Raw genomic sequence first — 23,481 nt, forward strand, 5'->3', positions numbered from 1 at the left:
GGCCGCTAGGGTTGAGCTGGCACTAGAGCAGACCCGGAGATCAAGTCTGCTAGGCAGACCTGGAGCCTGGGGCTGCTGAGGTCAGCCTATTTGTAATTTCTTTCTTCTGACAATTAGAAACCTTACTCAAATTATCTTCCAGTTATTTACTTATTGGTTTAAACTTGTATATATGGAAAGTAGTTTTAGAATTGTTTATCCATATCTCTGTGAGAAACCATTTACCAGACACCTGCTCTCTAAACAACTGAGTGAAAGTGCTACTGAAAATTCCCCACATTAAAAATGGGACAGAAATAAAATTCTGTTCTGTGAAGCCCATGAAATTAGCTTATCAGTTCTAAGCTTATCAGATGGGACAGCAAAAGTTGGAAGGTAGTCTACAATGTAGGAGAGGAACAATACTGGGGATTTGTAATAAGGGTACTCATGGGTGGTGGGATGAGCTGAAAAAAGGCAAGGCCACTACTGGTAAATAAGTTTATTTGTCAAGTGTTTGCTGTTGTCCAGCTCTCAGTAAAAATAGACTGGTGTTCCTAAAAGTAGCCACAGGGTACTACTATAAGACCTCTTAAACATTTCCCAGCCCACACAGGTGGCAGCCTGGTGGGAAGCTACGGTTTTAGTAATCTTCACTGGTTTCCTGTAAAACAAAAAGGTTAGATTTTTAGAGGCTAGAGAACTCTGAGAAACAAGCATTCATTCCCCCTGCTTAATAGTATCCATGTTCACCAGACAATGGGACAAGAATACTTTAACGTAACAACAGGAGTTGTCCACTTCTGAGTAGGTGAGGTATTGGTCTACTGAACAAAAAAAGGTGGAGACTTTGGGCCTGGCTGAGCCAAATGGCCCATGGGAAAGTCTGACTATGGAAGCAGTGGTTAGAAATCTGGACAAATTTAGGAAAAATAGCAAACTATGGTGTAATACAAAGAAGACAACACAGACAGGTATTGATTATATAATGAAAGAAACAATGGGGTCTAAGCTGGTGTCTTGATTTACTCGCCAGTGAATTGCTTTCCAAGTTAAAGGGACATCGTCTTCTGTTATTTTTGTACCTAGAATTTGGGGTACCTCAGTCTTCTGTTTAGGAATAACAGCCTCCGAGAAGGGAATGAGAATCAGTGAAGATATACACCCAAGCAAACATCTCCCAACTCACGACATTTATCCAGCAGATGTTTCCACAATAGGTCCAGCAGCATGTGTAATTTTTGTCTTTACATCTAAAGGCTTTAGAACACTTATTGGTACATTCTTTGACATTTGGCTTTCCCCAGCATTCTTCAAGTAACAATTCCTTCCCTGAAATTGAGATGAGATGGTCAAAGGTTGATAGTATGTTTCAGCCAAGAGCGGAAAGAAAGGCCTTTCATACGTTTAACAGTTCCTCCTGGAATCTGGGCCCCAAATTCCAACCAAGATATCTATTTGCCTTTTAAGGGAATTGCCTTCATGAGCCTCCTCAAATTCCTGTCATTATACATTCACTGACCCTATTGCCTCTTCACTGACTTCTTTTCCTTCTCGACCTCTGCAGGCTTTACCAGTGTTGCAGGCCTCTGGGTCCTCTCTGAGCATCCCAGCGATAAAACTCAGTCAACCCGGAGCATTCATGTAACCTCCTATAAAATCTGCATTTACATAACAGGAGATCTCAGGGCCCGGCATATCTTGTAGCCTCATTGCAATGCCTATTTCACAGAGTGGGAAGCTAGGCCAGGTCAAGTAAGAAACAGATTCTCTCCCTTTTTCTTTCCCTACTTGCTGACTCTGTGTTTAATAACTCAGCCTCTCTTCAAATTCTTATCTCTCTCACTCAGTTTTCTTAGCCCCTCTATTCACCCCATTTTCTCATCATATGACCCCCAAGGTTGCCCCACTAAGAAGTGATCTCAAGCCTCTTTCCTAACTTTTCACATTCTGAAAGCCTTGCCACTGAAACTAAGGGTATGTATTAAGAAATGCCCATTTGGTACTCATATGACAAAGTATATGCAGCTAGGGCACAGGGATACCAGTATAGAGCTACAGGATTAGCTCTATACTGACATCTGACCCTCAAAGACAGCCTAACATTGGAAAATATTTTTATGTTTATAGCTTATGGTATATATACACACACATATGTGTTTGTGTATATATATATATATATATAGAGAGAGAGAGAGAGAGAGAGAGAGAGAGAGAGAGATAGACAGATATTGCTATTTTAAAGGTTAAAAGAGGAAGCATTGAAGGACCTCAGCTTAGGGATTTCTTGAATCTCTGTGCATACAAAATTGTCATTCTCTGATGGGTGATACTACGAAGGTGGGTCCTGAGTCAGATACAGCGGACAATGAAACCCCCTCCCTTGTTCAGAAACAAGCTCATCCCCCTCCTGTGGCCCCTAATCCAGCCTCACCACCTACTGTCATATCTTTTCTTCCTCATTTCTCCCAGCACAGACAGTAGCACCATACAGAAGAATGTCATGAGCATGGGTATCCAGAGCTTCATGAGGCTGACCATATGTGTCTGAATATATGTTGTCGGAAGGATTATTTTTCTTCCCAGTTGCTGCTAGAGATCAAGACATATAAATAGGGAAAGAGAGGTGTGAAGCAAGAGAAAGTGCTTGTCGAATTTCTTCATTCTTTATCTTCTCACTATTCCCCCTAGGCCTCTGCCTACCCAACAACTGGCACACCTAAGCTGAGCGTTGGCTTTGCCAAAAGGAATCCCTCCATCTCACACCTCATGTTTTCCTTTTGCTGGAAAAAAAAATGTAACGTGTTGCCTTATTTTGATTAAAACATAATTCAAATTCAGCTTACAAAAAAAATTTTTTTTAATCTTTTATTTTAGGTTTGGGGTACATGTGAAGGTTTGTTACACAGGAAAACTTGTATCATGAGAGTTTGTTGTACAGATTATTTCATCACCCAGGTATTAAGCCCAGTACCCAACAGTCATCTTTTCTGCTCCTCTCCCTCCTTCCACCCTTCACCCTCAAGTAGACCCCAGTGTTGGTTATTCCTTCTTTGTATTCATGAGTTCTCATCATTTAGCTCCCACTTATAAGTGAGAACATGCAGTATTTGATTTGAACAAAATTCTTTTTGAAAATGTATTCAACATTTATTGAACACCTACTATGTGCCCAGCACTATTATACACCATATATAGAGAGAGGGTCCTTAACTTATGATGGTTTGACATACAACTTTTCAACTTTATGATGGTGCAAAAGGCAATACACATCCAGTATAAATCGTACTTTAAGTACCCATCAACCATTCTGGAGGGTTTTTTTTTGTTTTGTTTGTTTGTTTGTTTTTGCTGTTGCATAATATTCCATTCTGTGAATATGTCACACAATATTTATTCATTTTCATGAAAATGAACATTTAGGGGCTGAATAGGAACAGCTCCAGTCTACAGCTCCTAGCGTGAGCGACACAGAAGACGGGTGATTTCTGCATTTCCAGCTGAGTTACCGGGTTCATCTCACTGGGGAGTGTCAGAAAGTGGGTGCAGGACAGTGGATGTAGCACACTGAGCATGAGCCAAAGCAGGGCAAGGCATTGCCTCACCCGGGAAGTGCAAGGGGTCAGGGAATTCCCTTTCCTAGTCAAAGAAAGGGGTGACAGACGGCACCTGGAAAATCGGGTCACTCCGACCCTAATACTGCACTTTTCCAACGGTCTTAGCAAACGGCACACCAGGAGATTATATCCCGTGCCTGGCTCAGAGGGTCCTATGACCACGGAGCCTCACACGTTGCTAGTACAGCAGTCTGAGATAAAACTGCAAGGCGGCAGTGAGGCTGGGGGAGGGGAACCCGCCATTGCCGAGGTTTGAGTAGGTAAACAAAGCAGCCAGGAACATGAACTGGGTGGAGCCTACTGCAGCTCAAGGAGGCCTGCCTGCCTCTGTAGACTCCACCTCTGGGGGAGGGCATTGCCAAACAAAAGGCAGCAGAATCCTCTGCAGACTTAAATGTCCCTGTATGAGAGCTTTGAAGAGAGTAATGGTTCTCCCAGCACGCAGCTGGAGATCTGAGAACAGACAGACTGCCTTCTCAAGTGGGTCCCTGACCCCCGAGTAGCCTAACTGGGAGGCACCCCCCAGTAGGGCAGACTGACACCTCACACAGCTGGGTACTCCTCTGAGACAAAACTTCCAGAGGAACGATCAGGCAGCAACATTTGCTGTTCACCAATATCCACTGTTGTGCAGCCTCCACTGCTGATACCCAGGCAAACAGGGTCTGGAGTGGACCTCGAGCAAACTCCAACAGACCTGCAGCTGAGGGTCCTGACTGTTAGAAGGAAAACAAACAAACAGAAAGGACATCCACACCAAAACCCCAACTGTACGTCACCATCATCAAAGACCAAAGGTAGATAAAACCACAAAGATGGGGGAAAAACAGAGCAGAAAAACTGGAAACTCTAAAAATCAGAGTGCCTCTCCTCCTCCAAAGGAAGACAGCTCCTCACCAGCAATGGAACAAAGCTGGACGGAGAATGACTTTGATGAGTTGAGAGAAGGCTTCAGACGATCAAACTACTCTGAGCTAAAGGAGGAAGTTCGAACCCATGGCAAAGAATTTAAAAACCTTGAAAAAAAATTAGACAAATGGCCAACTAGAATAACCAATGCAGAGAAGTCCTTAAAGGAATTCTGATGGAGCTGAAAACCAAGGCATGAGAACTATGTGACAAATGTACAAGCCTCAGTAGCCGATTCGATCAACTGGAAGAAAGGGTATCAGTGATGGAAGATGAAATGAATGAAATGAAGTGAGAAGAGAAGTTTAGAGAAAAAAGAATAAAAACAAATGAACAAAGCCTCCAAGAAATATGGGACTATGTAAAAAGACCAAATCTTCATCTGATTTGTGTACCTGAAAGTGACAGGGAGAATGGAACCAAGTAGGAAAACACTGCAGGATATTATCCAGGAGAACTTCCCCAATCTAGCAAGGCAGGCCAACATTCAAATTCAGGAAATAGAATGCCACAAAGATACTCCTCGAGAAGAGTAACTCCAAGACACATAATTGTCAGATTCACCAAAGTTGAAATGAACGAAAAAATGTTAAGGGCAGCCAGAGAGAAAGGTCGGGTTACCCACAAAGGGAAGACCATCAGACTAACAGCGGATCTCTCGGCAGAAACTCTACAAGCCAGAAGAGAGTGGGAACCAATATTCAACATCCTTAAAGAAAAGAATTTTCAACCCAGAATTTCATATCCAGCCAAACTAAGCTTCATAAGTGAAAGAGAAATAAAATACTTTACAGACAAGCAAATGCTGAGAGATTTTGTCACCACCAGGCCTGCCCTAAAAGAGCTCCTGAAGGAAGCACTAAACATGGAAAGGAACAACCGGTACCAGCCACTGCAAAAAAATGCCAAATTGTAAAGACCATCAAGGCTAGGAAGAAACTGCATCAACTAACGAGCAAAATAACCAGCTAACATCATAATGACAGGATCAAATTCACACATAACCATATTAACCTTAAATGTAAATGGGCTAAATGCTCCAATTAAAAGACACAGACTGGCAAATTGGATAAAGAGTCAAGACCCATCCGTGTGTTGTATTCAGGAAACCCATCTCACATGCAGAGACACACATAGGCTCAAAATAAAGGGATGGAGGAAGATCCACCAAGCAAATGGAAAACAAAAAAAGTCAGGGGTTGCAATCCTAGTCTCTGATAAAACAGACTTTAAACCAACAAAGCTCAAAAGAGACAAAGAAGGCCATTACATAATGGTAAACGGATCAATTCAACAAGAAGAGCTAATTATCCTAAATATATATGCACCCAAAACAGGAGCACCCAGATTCATAAACCAAGTCCTTAGAGACCTACAAAGAGACTTAGACTCCCACACAATAATAATGGGAGACTTTCACACCCCACTGTCAACATTAGACAGACCAACGAGACAGAAAGTTAACAAGGATATCCAGGAATTGAACTCAGCTCTGCACCAAGCGGACCTAATAGACATCTACAGAACTCTCCACCCCAAATCGACAGAATATACATTCTTCTCAGCACCACACTGCACTTATTCCAAAATTGACCACATAGTTGGAAGTAAAGCACTCCTCAGCAAATGTAAAAGAACAGAAATTATAACAAACTGTCTATCAGACCACAGTGCAATCAAACTAGAACTCAGGATTAAGAAACTCACTCAAAACCTCTCAAATACATGGAAACTGAACAACCTGCTCCTGAATGACTACTGGGTACATAATAAAATGAAGGCAGAAATAAAGATGTTCTTTGAAACCAATGAGAACAAAGACACAACATACCAGAATCTCTGGGACACATTCAAAGCAGTGTGTAGAGGGAAATTTATGACACTAAATGCCCACGAGAGAGAGCAGGAAAGATCTAAAACTGACATCCTAACATCACAATTAAAAGAACTAGAGAAGCAAGAGCAAACAAATTCAAAAGCTAGCAGAAGGCAAGAAATAACTAAGATCAGAAAGGAACTGAAGGAAATAGAGACATAAAAAACCCTTCAAAAAATCAATGAATCCAGGAGCTGGTTTTTTGAAAAGATCAACAAAATTGATAGACCGCTAGCAAGACTAATAAAGAAGCAAAGAGAGAAGAATCAAATAGATGCAATAAAAAATGATAAAGGGGATATCACCACCGATCCCACAGAAATACAAACTACCATCAGAGAATACTAGAAACATCTCTACGCAAGTAAACTAGAAAATCTAGAAGAAATGCATAAATTCCTTGACACCTACACCCTCCCAAGACTAAACCAGGAAGAAGTTGAATCGCTGAATAGACCAATAACGGGCTCTAAAATAGAGGCAATAATTAATAGCTTACCAACCAAAAAAAGTCCAGGACCAGATGGATTCACAGCCAAATTCTACCAGAGGTACAAGGAGAAGCTGGTACCATTCCTTCTGAAAGCATTCCAATCAATAGAAAAACAGGGAATCCTCCCTAACCCATTTTATGAGGCCAGCATCATCCTGATACCAAAGCCTGGCAGAGACACTACAATAAAAGATAATTTTAGACCAATATCCCTGATGAACATTGGTGCAAAAATCCTCAATAAAATACTGGCAAACTGAATCCAGCAGCACATCAAAAAGCTTATCCACCATGATCAAGTGGGCTTCATCCCTGGGATGCAAGGCTGGTTCAACATATGCAAATCAATAAACATAATCCAGCATATAAACACAACCAACGACAAAAACCACATGATTATCTCAATGGAGGCAGAAAAGGCCTTTGACAAAATTCAACAACCCTTCATGCTAGAAACTCTCAATAAATTAGGTATTGATGGGATGTATCTCAAAATAATAAGAGCTATCTATGACAAATGCACAGCCAATATCATACTGAAGGGGCAAAAACTGGAAGCATTCCCTTTGAAAACTGGCACAAGACAGGAATGCCCTCTCTCACCACTCCTATTCAACATAGTGTTGGAAGTTCTGGACAGGGCAATCAGGCAGGAAAAGGAAATAAATGGTATTCAATTAGGAAAAGAGGAAGTCAAATTGTCCCTGTTTGCAGATGACATGATTGTATATCTAGAAAACCCCATTGTCTCAGCCCAAAATCTCCTTAAGCTGATAAGCAACTTCAGCAAAGTTTCAGGATACAAAATCAATGTTCAAAAATCACAAGCATTCTTATACACCAATAACAGACAAACAGAGAGCCAAATCATGAGTGAACTCCCATTCACAATAGCTTCAAAAAGAATAAAATACTGAGGAATCCAACTTACAATGGACATGAAGGACCTCTTCAAGGAGAACTACAAACCACTGCTCAATGAAATAAAAGAGGATACAAACAAATGGAAGAACATTCCATGCTCATGGCTAGGAAGAATCAATATCGTGAAAATGGCCATACTGCCCAAGGTAAATTATAGATTCAATGTCATCCACATCAAGCTACCAATGACTTTCTTCACAGAATTGGGAAAAACTACTTTAAAGTTCATATGGAACCAAGAAAGAGCCCACATTGCCAAGTCAATCCTAAACCAAAAGAACAAAGCTGGAGGCATCACGCTACCTGACTTCAAACTATACTACAAGCCTACAGTAACCAAAACAGCATAGTACTGGTAAAAAAAAAACAGAGATATAGACCAATGGAACAGAACAGAGGGCTCAGAAATAACACCACACATCTACAACCATCTGATCTTTGACAAACCTGAGAAAAACAAGCAATGGGGAAAGGATTCCCTATTTAATAAATGGTGCTGGGAAAACTGGCTAGCCATATGCAGAAAGTTGAAACTGGATCCTTTCCTTACACCTTATACAAAAATTAATTCAAGATGGATTAAAGACTTAAATGTTAGACGTAAAACCATAAAAACCCTGGAAGAAAACCTAGGCAATATCATTCAGGACATAGGCATGGGCAAGGACTTCATGACTAAAACACCAAAAGCAATGGCAACAAAAGCCAAAATAGACAAGTGGGATCTAATTAATCTAAAGAGCTTCTGCACAGCAAAGGAAACTACCATCAGAGTGAACAGGCAACCTACAGAATGGGAGAAAATTTTTGCAATCTACCCATCTGACAAAGGGCTAATATCCAGAATCTATGAAGAACTCAAACAAATTTACAAGAAAAAACCAAACCCATCAAAGAGTGGGCAAAGGATATGAACAGACACTTCTCAAAAGAAGACATTTATGCAGCCAAAAGACACATGAAAAGATGCTCATCACCACTGGCCATCAGAGAAATGCAAGTCAAAACCCCAATGGGATACCATCTCACACCAGTTAGAATGGAGATCATTAAAAAGTCCAGAAACAACAGGTGCTGGAGAGGATGTGGAGAAATAGGAACACTTTTACACTGTTGGTGGGACTGTAAACTAGTTCAACCATTGTGGAAGTCAGTGTGGAGATTCCTCAAGGATCTAGAACTAGAAATACCATTTGACCCAGCCATCCCATTACTGGGTATATACCCAAAGGATTATAAATCATGCTGCTATAAAGACACATGCACACGTATGTTTATTGAGGCACTATTCACAATAGCAAGGACTTGGAACCAAGCCAAATGTCCAACAATGATAGACTGAATTAAGAAAATGTGGCACATATACACCATGGAATACTATGCAGCCATGAAAACGGATGAGTTCATGTCCTTTGTAGGGACATGGATGAAGCTGGAAACCATCATTCTCAGCAAACTATCGCAAGGACAAAAAACCAAACACTGCATGTTCTCACTCATAGGTGGGAATTGAACCATGAGAACACATGGACACAGGAAGGGGAACATCACACACCAGGGCCTGTTGTGGGGTGGGGGGAGGGGGGAGGGATAGCATTTGGAGACATACCTAATGTTAAATGACGAGTTACTGGGTGCAGCACACCAATATGGCACATGTATACATGTGTAACTAACCTGCACGTTGTGCACATGTACCCTAAAACTTAAAGTATAATAAAAAGAAAATGAACATTTAGGTTGTCTGCAGTGGTTTCACTGTTGAAACCATAAAACTAAAGCAGCCATGAACAAGTACACTATTCTTCTGCACATGAATGAGAATTGTTCCCCCTTCCATCCATGCTTAATTTTTCTCTTTAATGTTTTTTATTTTCAGTACAGTATTAAATACATTACATGAGCTATTCAACACTTTATTATAAAATAAGCTTTGTGTTAGATAATTTCGCCCAACAGTAAGCTAATGTTAAGTGTTCTGAGCACATTTAAAGTGTTAGCTTACAAAATTCTTAAAACATAAAAAAGCACATAGAAGAAAGTGAAAATATTTCTAGCAATTCCACTATATCGATGTATAATATTCTATCTTTCATATGTGCATAGATATAAATATAGATTTTTTATAAAACAAAATTATATAAGCTTGCTGTTATATAATGACTTTTTGAAAACTATTAAGATATAACTGACATATAAAAAACTATAGGACATATTTAATGTATACAACTACAATGAGTTTGAAGACAAGTATACACCCATGTAATCATCATCACAATCTAGGCCATAAACATATCCATCACCTCCAATAGTTTCCACTGGCCTTTTTACTTATTATTTGGTGTGTGTGTGTGCAATAAAAATAAGACCTATCATCTTAACAAATTTTTAAGTTTGCAATACAGTATTGCTAACTAAGGGCACTATGCTATACAACAAGTCTCTGAGATGTATCCATCTTGTATAACTGAAATTTTGTGCCCTTTGACTAATATCTTCAATCTCTCTGCTTGTTATTGGTCTGTTCAGGGTATCTAATTCTTCCTGATTTAAGTTAGGAGGGTTGTATTTTTCCAGGAATTTATCCATCTCTTCTAGGTTTTCTAGTGTATGTGTGTAAAGGTGTTCATAGTAGCGTTACATGATCGTTTGTATATCTGTGGTGTCAGTTGTAATATCTCCCGTTTCATTTCTTAATGAGCTTATTTGGATTTTCTCTCTTATTTTCTCAGTTAATCTTGCTAATGGTATATCAATTTTATTTATCTTTTCAAAGAACCAGCTTTTTGTTTCATTTATCCTTTGTATTTTTTTGTTTCAATTTCATTTAATTCTGCTCTGATCTTGGTTATTTTCTTTTTATCACACTTTAAGTTCTGGAGTACATGTGCAGAATGTGCAGGTTTGTTATGTAGGTATACATGTGCCATGGTGATTTGCTGTACCCATCAACCCGTCATCTACATTAGGTATTTCTCCTAATGCTATCCCTCCCCCACATCCCCCGCTGACAGGCCCAGGTGTGTGATGCCCACCCCCCCGTCCATGTGTTCTCATTGTTGAACTTCCACTTATGAGAACATGCAGTGTTTGGTTTTCTGTCCTTGTATTAGTTTGCTGAGAATGATGGTTTCCAGCTTCATCCATGTCCCTACAAAGGACATGAACTCATCCCTTTTTATGACTGCATAGTATTCCATGGTGTATATGTGCCACATTTTCTTAATCCAGTCTATCATTGATGGACATTTGGGTTGGTTCCAAGTCTTTGCTATTGTAAATAGTGCTGCAATAAACATACATGTGCATGTGTCTTTATAGCAGCATGATTTATATTCCTTTGGGTGTATACCCAGTAATGGGATTGCTGGGTCAAATGATATTTCTAGTTCTAGATCCTTGAGGAATCACCACACTGTCTTCCACAATGGTTGAACTAGTTTACAGTCCCACCAACAGTGTAAAAGTGTTCCTATTTCTCCACATCCTCTCCAGCACCTATTGTTTCCTGACTTTTTAATGATTGCCATTCTAACTGGTGTGAGATGGTATCCCACTGTGGTTTTGATTTGCATTTCTCTGATGGCCAGTGATGGTGAGCATTTTTTCATGTGTTTTTTGGCTGCATAAATGCCTTCTTTTGAGAAGTGTCTGTTCATGTCCTTCACCCACTTTTTTATGTGGTTGTTTGTTTTTTTCTTGTACATTTGTTTCAGTTCTTTATAGATTCTGGATATTAGCCCTTTGTCAGATGAGTAGGTTGCAAAAATTTTCTCCCATTTTGTAGGTTGCCTGTTCACTCTGATGGTAGTTTCTTTTGCTGTGCAGAAGCTCTTTAGTTTAATTAGATCCCATTTGTCAATTTTGGCTTTTGTTGCCATTGCTTTTGGTGTTTTAGACATGAAGTCCTTGCCCATGCCTATGTCCTGAATGGCAATGCCTAGGTTTTCTTCTAGGGTTTTTATGGTTTTAGGTATAACGTTTAAGTCTTTAATCCATCTTGAATTAATTTTTGTATACGGTGTAAGGAAGGGATCCAGTTTCAGCTTTCTACATATGGCTAGCCAGTTTTCCCAGCACCATTTATTAAATAGGGAATCCTTTCCCCATTGCTTGTTTTTCTCAGGTTTGTCAAAGATCAGATAGTTGTAGATATGCGGCGTTATTACTGAGGGCTCTGTTCTGTTCCATTGATCTATATCTCTGTTTTGGTACCAGTACCATGCTGTTTTGGTTACTGTAGGCTTGTAGTATAGTTTGAAGTCAGGTAGTGTGATGCCTCCAGCTTTGTTCTTTTGGCTTAGGATTGTCTTGGTGATGCGGGCTCTTTTTTGGTTCCATATGAACTTTAAAGTAGTTTTTCCCAATTCTGTGAAGAAAGTCATTGGTAGCTTGATGTGGATGGCATTGAATCTATAAATTACCTTGGACAGTATGGCCATTTTCATGATATTGATTCTTCCTAGCCATGAGCATGGAAGGTTCTTCCATTTGTTTGTATCCTCTTTTATTTCATTGAGCAGTGATTTGTGGTTCTCCTTGAAGAGGTCCTTCACGTCCTTTGTAAGTTGGATACCTAGGTATTTTATTCTCTTTGAAGCAATTGTGAATGGGAGTTCACTCATGATTTGGCTCTCTGTTTGTCTGTTATTGGTGTATAAGAATGCTTGTGATTTTTGAACATTGATTTTGTATCCTGAAACTTTGCTGAAGTTGCTTATCAGCTTAAGGAGATTTTGGGCTGAGACAATGGGGTTTTCTAGATATGCAATCATGTCATCTGCAAACAGGGACAATTTGACTTCATCTTTTCCTAATTGAATACACTTTATTTCCTTTTCCTGCCTAATTGCCCAGGCCAGAACTTCCAACACTATGTTGAATAGGAGTGGTGAGAGAGGGCATCCCTGTCTTGTGCCAGTTTTCAAAGGGAATGCTTCCAGTTTTTGCCCATTCAGTATGATATTGGCTGTGGGTTTGTCATAGATAGCTCTTATTATTTTGAGATACGTCCCATCAATAGCTAATTTATTAAAAGTTTCTAGCATGAAGGGTTGTTGAATTTTTGTCAAAGGCCTTTTCTGCATCTATTGAGATAATCATGTGGTTTTTGTCTTTGGTTCTGTTTATGTAATGGATTACGTTTATTGATTTGTGAATGTTGAACCAGCCTTGCATCCCAGGGATGAAGCCGACTTGATCATGGTGGATAAGCTTTTTGATGTGCTGCTGGATTCGGTTTGCCAGTGTTTTATTGAGGATTTTTGCAGCAATGTTCATCAGGGATATTGGTATAAAATTATCTTTTATTGTAGTGTCTCTGCCAGGCTTTGGTATCAGGATGATGCTGGCCTCATAAAATGAGTTAGGGAGGATTCCCTGTTTTTCTATTGATTGGAATAATTTCAGAAGGAATGGTACCAGCTCCTCTTTGTACCTCTGGTAGAATTCGGCTGTGAATCTCTCTGGTCCTGGACTTTTTTTGGTTGGTAGGCTATTAATTATTGTCTCAATTTCAAAGCCTGTTATTAGTATATTCAGAGATTCAACTTCTTCCTGGTTTAGACTTGGGAGGGTGTATGTGTCCAGGAATTTATCCATTTCTTCTACATTTTCTAGTTTATTTGCATAGAGGTGTTTCTAGTATTCTCTGATGGTAGTTTGTATTTCTGTGGGATTGGTGGTGATATCCCCCCTTTATCATTTTTTATTGCATCTATTTGATTCTTCTCTCTTTTTTTCTTTATTTGTCGCAATGCTAGTGGTCTATCAATTTTGTTAATCTTTTCAAAAAACCAGCTCCTGGATTTATTGATTTCTTGAAGTGTTTTTTTGTGTCTCTAACTCTTTCAGTTCTTCTCTGATCTTAGTTATTTCTTGCCTTCTGCTAGCTTTTGAATTTGTTTGCTCTTGCTTCTCTAGTTACTTTAATTGTGATGTTAGGGTGTTGATTTTAGACCTTTCCTGCTTTCTCTTGTGGGCATTTAGTGCTATAAATTTCCCTCTATGCACTGCTTAAAATGTGTCCCAGAGATTCTGGTACGCTGTGTCTTTGTTCTGATTGGTTTCAAAGAACATCTTTATTTCTGCCTTCATTTTGTTATTTACCTAGTAGTCATTCAGGAGCAGGTTGTTCAGTTTCCATGTAGTTGAGCGGTTTTGAGTGAGTTTCTTAATCTTGAATTCTAATTTGATTGCACTGTGGTCTGAGAGACAGTTTGTTGTGATTTCTGTTCTTTTACATTTGCTGAGGAGTGCTTTACTTCCAATTATGTGGTCAATTTTAGAATAAGTGCGATGTGGTGCTGAGAAGAATGTATATTGTTGATTTGGGTGGAGAGTTTTGTAGATGTCTATTAGGTCTGCTTGGTGCAGAGCTGAGTTCAAGTCCTGGATATCCTTGTTAACCCTCTGTCTCGTTGACCTGTCTAATATTGACAGTGGGGTGTGAAAGTCTCCCATTATTATTGTGTGGGAGTCTAAGTCTCTTTGCAGGTCTCTAAGGACTTGCTTTATGAATCTGGGTGCTCCCGTATTGGGTGCATATATATTTAAGATAGTTAGCTCTTCTTGTTGAATTGATCCCTTTACCATTATGTAATGGCCTTGTCTCTTTTGATCTTTGTTGGTTTAAAGTCTGTTTTATCGGAGACTAGAATTGTGACCCCTGCTTTTTTTTGCTTTCCATTTGCTTAGTAGATCGTCCTCCATCCCTTTATTTTGAGCCTATGTGTGTCTGTGCACATGAGATGGGTCTCCTGATTATAGCACACTGATGGGTCTTAACTCTTTATCCAATTTGCCAGTCTGCATCTTTTAATTGGGGCATTTAGCCCATTTACATTTAAGGTTAATATTGTGTGTGAATTTGATCCTGTCATTATGATGTTAGCTGGTTATTTTGCCCATTAATTGATGCAGTTTCTTCATAGCATTCATGGTCTGTACAATTTGGCATGTTTTTGCAGTGGCTGGTACAGATTGTTTCCTTCTACGTTTAGAGCTTCCTTCAGGGCCCTTGTAAGACAGGCCTGGTGGTGACAAAATCTCTCAGCATTTCTTGTCTGTAAAGGATTTTATTTCTCCTTCACTTATGAAGCTTAGTTTGGCTGGATATGAGATTCTGGATTGAAAATTCTTTTCTTTAAGAATGTTGATTATTGGCTCCCACTCTCTTCTGGCTTGCAGGGTTTCTGCCTAGAGATCTGCTGTTAGTCTGATGGGCTTCCCTTTGTGGGTAACCCGACCCTTCTCTCTGGGTGCCCTTAACATTTTTTCCTTCATTTCAACTTTAGTGAATCTAACAATTTGTGTCTTGGGGTTGCTCTTCTCGAGGAGTGTCTTTGTGATGTCCTCGTATTTCCTGAATTTGAATGTTGGCCTGCCTTGCTAGGTTGCAGAAATTCTCCTGGATAACATCCTAAAGAGCGTTTTCCAACTTGGTTCCATTCTTCTCATCACTTTCAGGTACACCAATCAAATGTAGATTTGGTTTTTTCACATAGTCCCATATTTCTTGGAGGCTTTGTTCATTTCTTTTTACTCTTTTTTCTCTAACTTTGTCTTCTCGCTTTATTTCATTAATTTGATCTTCAATCACTGATACCCTTTCTTCCACTTGATCCATTGGCTACTGAAGCTTGTGCATGCATCACGAAGTTCTCGTGCCATGGTTTTCAGCACCATCAGGTCATTTAAGGTCTTCTCTACACTGTTTATTCTGGTTAGCCATTCATCTAACTTTTTCTCATGGTTTTTAGCTTCCTTGCAATGGGTTCAAACATCCTCCTTTAGCTCGGAGAAGTTTGTTATTATAGACCTTCTGAAGCCTACTTCTGTCAACTCATCAAAGTCATTCTCTGTCCAGCTTTGTTCCATTGCTGCCGAGGAGCTGCGATCATTTGGAGGAGAAGAGGCGCTCTGGTTTTTAGAATTTTAAGCTTTTCTGCTCTGGTTTCTCCCCATCTTTGTGGTTTTATCTACCTTTGGTCTTTGATGTTGGTGACCTACAGATGGGGTTTTGGTGTAGATGTCCTTTTTGTTGACGTTGATGCTATTCCTTTCTGTTTGTTAGTTTTCCTTCTAATAGTCAGGTCCCTCAGCTGCAGGTCTGTTGGAGTTTGCTGGAGGTCCATTCTAGACCCTGTTTGCCTGGGTGTCACCAGCAGAGGCTGCAGAATAGCAAATATTGCTGCCTGATCCTTCCTCTGGAAGCTTCATCCCAGAGGGGCACTTGGCCATATGAGGTGTCTGTCGGCCCCTACTGGGAAGTGACTCCCAGTTAGGCTACACAGGGGTCAGGGACCCACTTGAGGAGGCAGTCTGTCTGTTCTCAGAGCTCAAACACCATGCTGGGAGAACCACTGCTCTCTTCAGAGCTGTCAGACAGGGACGTTTAGGTCTGCAGGAGTTGTCTGTTGCCTTTTGTTTAGATATGCCCTGCCCACAGTGGTGGTGACTATAGAGGCCTAGGCCTTGCTGAGCTGCGATGGGCTCTGCCTAATTTGAGCTTCTCAGCCACTTTGTTTACCTACTGAAGCCTCAGCAATGATGGACACCCCTCCCCCTGCCAGGCTGCCACCTCGCATTTCGATCTCAGACTGCTGCACTAGCAGTGAGCAAGGCTCCGTGGGTGTGGGACCTGCCAAGCCAGGCCCGAGAGAGAATCTCTTTGTCTGCCAGTTGCTAAGACCTTGGGAAAAGCACAGTATTTGGGTGGGAGTGTCCTGATTTTCCAGGTACCATCTGTTACGGCTTCCCTTGGCTAGTAAAGGGAAATCCCCCAACCCCTTGCCCTTCCCAGGTGAGGCGACACCCCACCCTGCTTCCGCTCACCCTCCATGGGTTGCACCCACTGTCCAACCAGTCCCAGTGAGATGAACCAGGTACCACAGTTGGAAATGCAGAAATCACCCAATCTTCTGCATTGATCACGCTGGGAGCTGCAGACCAGAGCTGTTCCTATTTGGCCATCTTGGAGCCGCCTCCTCCATGAGTATTTCTTATCAACCTGAGCCTTATCTTACATGATCATACTACAGTTATCAACTTTGTTAAATTTAACCTTGATCAAACATACTTTTATCTATTCTATCATGAGTATTAAATTTTATCACTTCACCCAATAATGTTCTTTTTCTTTTATGAAATTCAAATTTTGGAAGAATACAGCCAACCTTTTCTTTGAACTGAATAGTCCTTAGTTGGGGTTTATCTGAGATTTTCTTAAGATTAGATATAAGTTATGTATTCTCGATGGGAATAGCATGTAGATGATGCTGTGTCCTTCTCAGGATATCATATGTGGAGGCACACAATGTCTATCCATGTTATCTTTCTCTGTCTCAGTTTCTCCATTTGAACAACATAAACAATAATTTATTCCATAGAGGGATAGTGTTGGCATGATGCAGGGGCATGATTTGGGCAGGGAACCCATCCAAGCAAGACAAAGGTGAAAGGTTTTACAGGCTCACACTTCCAGCCCCAGGACCCTGACCCCCACCTACCTTTGAAGATGTTGGAGTTGGAGGTGCTGAAACCTATTTGGCTGGTGGCTCTTCTTCCTTGCCTCTAGGAACCATGGAGCCCCTACACAGTGAGTAGGTGGTGAGCAAAACCAATCAATTATGCAGATCTTAGTCATGCTTCTGGTTGTGGCAGATCTGTAAGTTCTGTCCCAAACCATAAGTTGGGTACATATAGAACATTGTCCCTGAATTCCTATTCAAGGAGTACTTTCTTCTTTTTGCTGCAGGCAATATAGATACAGACAGAACACTGTGGACCTGCAGAATCCTCTGCTCCCCTAACACACACACAAGTCTGGCTGATTGTGGACACTCAGACACAAGTCTGGGTGATTGTGGAGTGGAAGGAGGATCTACATATCTATTTTTTTTCTAACATTGTGTGAGGACCTTCATAAAGTCTCATCCATCTTTATATTAACTTCTCCATTGCTAGCATCAGCCTAACACCACCTTATCAGCAATCTCTTGTGACTTTTGTGAGGAAAAGAGAGATCTCTTCCAAGAGGGCTTCGAAAATATCACATAACATGTAGATTTTAAATATATAGACTTAAACTATACTCAAATCCTACCTCCCACTTACTCTAGGAAAGTCACTAATCATCTCTGTGCCTCAGTTTCCTCATTTTTAAAGTGAGAATAGCAGTACTTTCTTCATAGGATCTTTGGGAGGATTCCATGAGTTATTTTGTGTTAAACACTGAGACCCAATGTCTGGCATATAAGCAGTGCTATGTATGGTTTGCTAAATAAACCAATAAAACACTTATTGAAGTGTTCAGAATCACCCAGTTGGACACCAAATTCACTATGAGTCAAATATTTAACATGTATTAACCAATACTCTCAGTGACCCAGTGAGTTTAGTGCTAAATATTTATATTTTGCCAATGCAGAAACTGAATCATCGAGGAGCTAAGCAACTTGCCCAAGGCCACACAGCCAATAAGTGGTAGAAACAAGATTTGAAAGGAAGTGAATTCAGAGCCAGGTATGCCAGATGGTGAAGCCCACAGCTTTTCCTGGGCCTCAGAGCCACGATACATCTTGGGCTTATTCCCATCACCAAGAGCGCTCTCTCTAGATACCCTTACAGTGCTAGCAGAGGGGCATAATGGGAAGGGAAATTTCAGGAGCTGAGCTGACTGTGAGAGCTCTGAGTAAGTCTTGACTGTGTCTAGGAATATTCCCAGAGTTGTTTGGTTGGGATGAGAAAGTGGGAAAGTGGGAGAGAAGCAAAGCCTGTGGATTGTCCTAACATTTTCTTCTCTAGTTCTATTTCCTTGCCTCTTCCCACTTTACAACATACTCTTGGCCTTGTCCTCTTCCTGGGACCCCTCATCAATTTATATCATTTACTTCTCTCCGTAGGAAAAAAAAAGAAAAAGATTTCTTTTCAGGATGTCATTTTTTGCTCTTGTACTAATAAAAGAGCAACTCATGCTTAGTGCATAAATTTTGTAAAAATATGAAAATGACAATTAAATTTAAAAATAATTGTTAATCTTGTCAACCTATGCTAACATTTGTGCATATATTCTAGTAGACTTTTTCTTATGTACATATATGTTTTTATATAGTGGATAATCCTGTGACTATTTTTAAGTTTAACATTTACGATAAATATTTTCCTGTACTCCTAAATATTTTCAAAAATTTCATAGATTGGTAGATTACTCTGCCAATTAATCACCAGTTGTTGACAAGCTTGGTGGTTTCAGTTTTTCCCTATTGTAGAAATTCACTATTAGTTACATAATGATAACTAAATCCTTGAGTATTTATTTATTTATTCCTTGGGAAAGCCAATAAAAGTAGAAATACACATAATTCAATCTGTGCATAAATATTACCAATTCTCTCTTCATAATGTTTAGGCTATACTTGCACCAACAAAGAAGTGGTCTAAAAATGTCAGACCATTTCCTTCATCTTGACCCTGACATAGACATTCAGAGGATTCAGATGGTAGGTCAGAGGAGCCAGCAGGCTATTGACTATTCACAGTTGTCTAGTGCCACAATCACAGGCCTTACACTCATCCGATGTAAACTTAAAACCCATCTTTACAGAGGCAGATACTAAAAAATAAAAATTAACATTAAAAAACCATCCTTATCATTTGCTAACTCCATGACCTTGGGTAACTCATTTCACTTCTGGAAAACTCCATTTAATCACATGGAAAAATTATAGTACAGGCATACCTCAAAGATATTACAGATTCAGTTCCAGGCCACCCTAATAAAGTGAGTCAAACAAATATTTTGGTTTCTCAGTGCATATAAAAGATATGTTTACACTATACTGTAATCTACTAAGTATGTGACAGCATTATGTATAAAAACAGTGTACATATCTTAATCCAAAAATAGTTTATTGATAGACATCAATACCAAGAGCTCTCAAAACCACACACTTACATGTGCTTGTTAGTACATGCTCCTGTTCCTGAATGACTTTTTGGTAAACAACAAAATTAAGACAGAAATCAAGAAGTTTTTTGAAACTAATAAGAACAAAGATACAACATACCAAAATCTCTGGGACACAATTAAACCAGTGTTGAGAGGAAAGTTTATAGCACTAAATGCCCACATCAAAAAGTTAGAAATATCTCCAATTAACCTAACATCACACCTAGAGGAACTTGAAAAACAAGAGCAAACCAACCCCAAAGCTAGTAGAAGAAAAGAAATAACCAAAATTAGAGCTGAACTGAACAAAATGGAGATAAGGGAAACCATAAGAAAGATCCATGAAACCAAAAGTTGGTTCTTTGCAGAATAAATAAGACTGGTAGACCACTAGTTAGACTAATAAAGAAAGAGAAAATCCAGATAAACACAATAAAAAATAACAAAGGGGATATTACCACTGACCCCATAAAAATACAAACAAAAATCAGAGACTATTACAAACACCACTATGCACACAAACTAGAAAACCTACACAAAATTGATAACCTCTTGGAATCATACAAACTCCCAAGATTAAACCAGGATGAAATTGAACAGACCAATAACAAGTACCAAAATTTAATCAGTAATTTAAAAAAAACTTACCAACCAGAAAAGGCCCTGGACCAGATGGATTCACAGCCAAATTCTACCAGACATATAAAGAAGAGCTGGTGCCAATCCTGCTGAAATTATTCCAAAAACTTGAGGAGGAGGGACTCCTCCCTAATTCATTCTATGAAGTCAGCATCATTCTGACATCAAAACCTGGCAGAGAGACAACAGAAAAAGAAAACTTCAGACCAATATCACTGATGAACATAGATGCAAAAATCCTAAACAAAATACTAGCAAACCAAATCCAGCAGTACATCAAAAAGCTAATCCACCACATTGTTTCCTGTTGGGAGCTCCCTGCAATACCCGCCCCCACTCCCCCCTGCCCCACAAAAAAATGAATTCACCACAATCAAGTAGGCTTTATCCCTGGGAAGCAAGGTTGATTCAACATATGCAAATCAATACATGTGATTCATCACATAAACCAGACTTTAAAAAAAGATCATCTTAATAGATGCAGAAGAGGCTTTTGATAAAATTTAACATCTTTTCATGTTAAAAACCCTCAAAAAACCAGACATCAAAGGTACATACCACATAATAGTAACAGTCATCTCTGACAATCCCACAGCCAACATCATAATGAATTGACAAAAGCTGGAAGCGTTCCTCTTGAGAAGCAGAACAAGACAAGGATGCCCACTCTTGCCACTCCTACTCAATATACTATTGAAGTCCTAGCCAGAGCAATCATGCATGAGAAAGAAAGAAAAGTCATCTAAATAGGAAGAAAGGAAGTCAAACTATGTTTGACAGACAATATTCACAGACAATATAAGCCTAGAAAACCCTGTAGTCTCTGCCCAAAAGCTTCTAGATCTGATAAACCACTTCAGCAAAGGTTCAAGATACAAAATCAATGTACAAGAATCAGCATTTCTAGCAGCATTTCACTCGTATGAAATGCATAGAAATATGTCCAAGCTGAGAGTCAAATCAAGAATGCAATCCCACTCACAATAGCCGCAATAAGAATAAAATACCTAGGAATACAGCTAACCAGGGAGGTGAAAGATCTTTACAATGAGAATTATAAAACACTGTATCAGAGACAACACAAACAAACAGAAAAACATTCTATGCTCATGGATACGAAGGGTCAATATTGTTAAAATAGTCATACTGCCCAAAACAATTTACAGATTCAATGTTATTCCTATATACAAACTACCAACATTTTTCACAGAATCAGAAAAAGCCATTTGAAAATGCATTTGGAAGCAAAAAGGGCCTGGATAGCCAAAACAATTCTAAGCAAAAAGACCAAAGCTGGAGGCATTATACTTCCAGACTTCAAACTATACAACAAGCCTACAGTAACCAAAACAGCATGGTACTGGTACAAAATCAGAATCATTAACAAATGAAACAGAATAGAGAACCCAGAAATAAAGCTACACACCTACAACCGTCTGATCTTCAACAAAGCTGACAAAAACAATCAATGGGAAAAGGACTTCCTATTCAATAAATGCTACTGGCATAACTGGCTAACCATATGCAGAAGAATGAAACTGGACCCCCACTTTTTACCATATACAAAAATCAATACAAGATGGATTAAAGACATAAATGTAAAATCTAAAGCTATAAAGACCCTAGAAGAAAATCTAGAAAATACCATTCTGGACATTGGCCCAGGCAAAGACTTCATGATAAAAACTCTACAAGCAATTGCAACCAAAACAAAAATTGACAAGTGGGACCTAATTAAACTAAAGAGCTTCTACACTGGAAAAGAAACTATCAACAGAGTAAAAGACAACCTACAGAATGGGAACAAATATTTGCAAACTATGCATCCAACAAAGATCTAATATCCAGAATCTATAAAGAACTTAAATCAACAAGCAAAAAACAAAAAAAAATTTTAATGGGTAAAGGACATGAACAGACCCTTCTCAAAAGAAGACATAATGTGGCCAAAAAGCATATGATAAAAATGCTCAGTATCACTAATCATTAGGGAAATGTAATTCAAAACCACAATGAGATACTATCTCACACCAGTCAGAATGGCTAGTGAGGAGAAAAGGGAATGCTTGTACAGAGCTGGTGGTGTAAATTATCTCAGCCACTGTGAAAAGCAGTCTGGAGATTTCTCAGAGAACTTAAAATAGAACTACCATTTGACCCAGCAATTCCATTACTAAGTATATATCCAAGAGAATAGAAGTTGTTCTACCATAAAGACATATGCCTGCGTATGTTCATCACAGCACTGTTCACAATAGCAAAGACATGGAATCAACCTAGGGTGCCCATCAATGGTGGACTGGATAAAGAACATGTGGTATGTATACACCATGGAATACTACATAACTATTTTTAAAATGAGATCATGGCCTTTGCAGCAACATGGATGGAGCTGGAGGCCATTATCCTAAGCAAATTAAGCAGGAACAGAAAACCAAATACCACACATTCTCACATAAGTGTGAGCTAACCATTGAGTACACATGGGCACAAAGAAGGGAACACTAGACACTGGGAGCTATTTTAGGGTGGAAGTTGGTAGGAGAGTCAGATTGAAAAACTACCTATCATGGATTATGCTTATTACCTGGATGACAAAATTATCTGTACACCAAACTCCCACAACACACAATTTATCCATCTAACAAACCTGCACATGTACCCCTTGAACCTAAAAGTTGGCAAGGCAAAAAAAAGAAGAAAAATACTTTATTGCTGAAAATGTTAACATCATCTGAACCTTCAGCAAGTCAAAATCTTCTTGTTAGTGGAAGGCCTTGCCTCAGTGTTGATGGCTGCTGACTCATCAGTGTGGTGGCTGCTGAAAATTAGGGTAGCTGCAGAAATTTCTTAAAATAAGACAATGAAGTTTGCCACATTGATTGACTGCCCTTCACAAACAATTGTGCAGTAGCATGCAATGTTGTTTGATAGCATTTTGCCCACAGTAGAACTTCTTTCAAAATTAGAGTCAATCCTCTCAAATCCTCTCATAAGGATTTGATAAAGTTGATAAAGTTGATAAGGTTGATAGCTTTATCAACTAAGTTTATGTGATATTCTAAATCATTTGTTGTCATTTCAACAATTCATT

General features: G+C 39.4%; 1 protein-coding gene across 2 annotated transcripts; it reads right to left on the reverse strand.

Annotated features, from left to right (window-relative positions):
* Positions 1–466: 466 nt before the first annotated feature.
* Positions 467–21,000, reverse strand: WFDC11 (WAP four-disulfide core domain 11). 2 transcript variants are annotated; one of them, XM_057300804.2, is made up of 5 exons: positions 20,397–21,000; positions 17,308–17,389; positions 2,421–2,571; positions 1,169–1,311; positions 467–643 (listed from the first exon to the last, which is right to left on the reverse strand). In XM_057300804.2, the coding sequence occupies exons 3-5, from the start codon at positions 2,518–2,520 to the stop codon at positions 623–625; spliced, it is 264 nt and encodes an 87-aa protein (XP_057156787.1). In that variant the 5' UTR covers positions 2,521–2,571; positions 17,308–17,389; positions 20,397–21,000; the 3' UTR covers positions 467–622. The 2 variants fall into 2 exon arrangements, with proteins under 2 accessions (XP_057156787.1, XP_003826023.3); XM_003825975.3 differs by lacking the exons at positions 17,308–17,389; positions 20,397–21,000 and having other exon boundaries at positions 468–643; positions 2,421–2,812.
* Positions 21,001–23,481: the final 2,481 nt, after the last annotated feature.

This window comes from Pan paniscus, chromosome 21 (genome assembly GCF_029289425.2).
Source record: "Pan paniscus chromosome 21, NHGRI_mPanPan1-v2.0_pri, whole genome shotgun sequence".
Taxonomy (NCBI): Eukaryota; Metazoa; Chordata; class Mammalia; order Primates; family Hominidae; genus Pan; species Pan paniscus.

What these genes read in the sequence shown, in the direction of transcription:
- WFDC11 (XM_057300804.2), bottom strand. Translation starts at nt 2,520, where the DNA reads ATGGTCAGCCTCATGAAGCTCTGGATACCCATGCTCATGACATTCTTC. An exon ending in GAGGAAGAAAAGATATGACA is followed by an intron (nt 1,312 to 2,420) that starts GTAGGTGGTGAG and finishes TCTCAATTTCAG; the next exon opens with GGAAGGAATTGTTACTTGAA. An exon ending in ACATCTGCTGGATAAATGTC is followed by an intron (nt 644 to 1,168) that starts GTGAGTTGGGAG and finishes TTTGTTTTACAG; the next exon opens with GAAACCAGTGAAGATTACTA.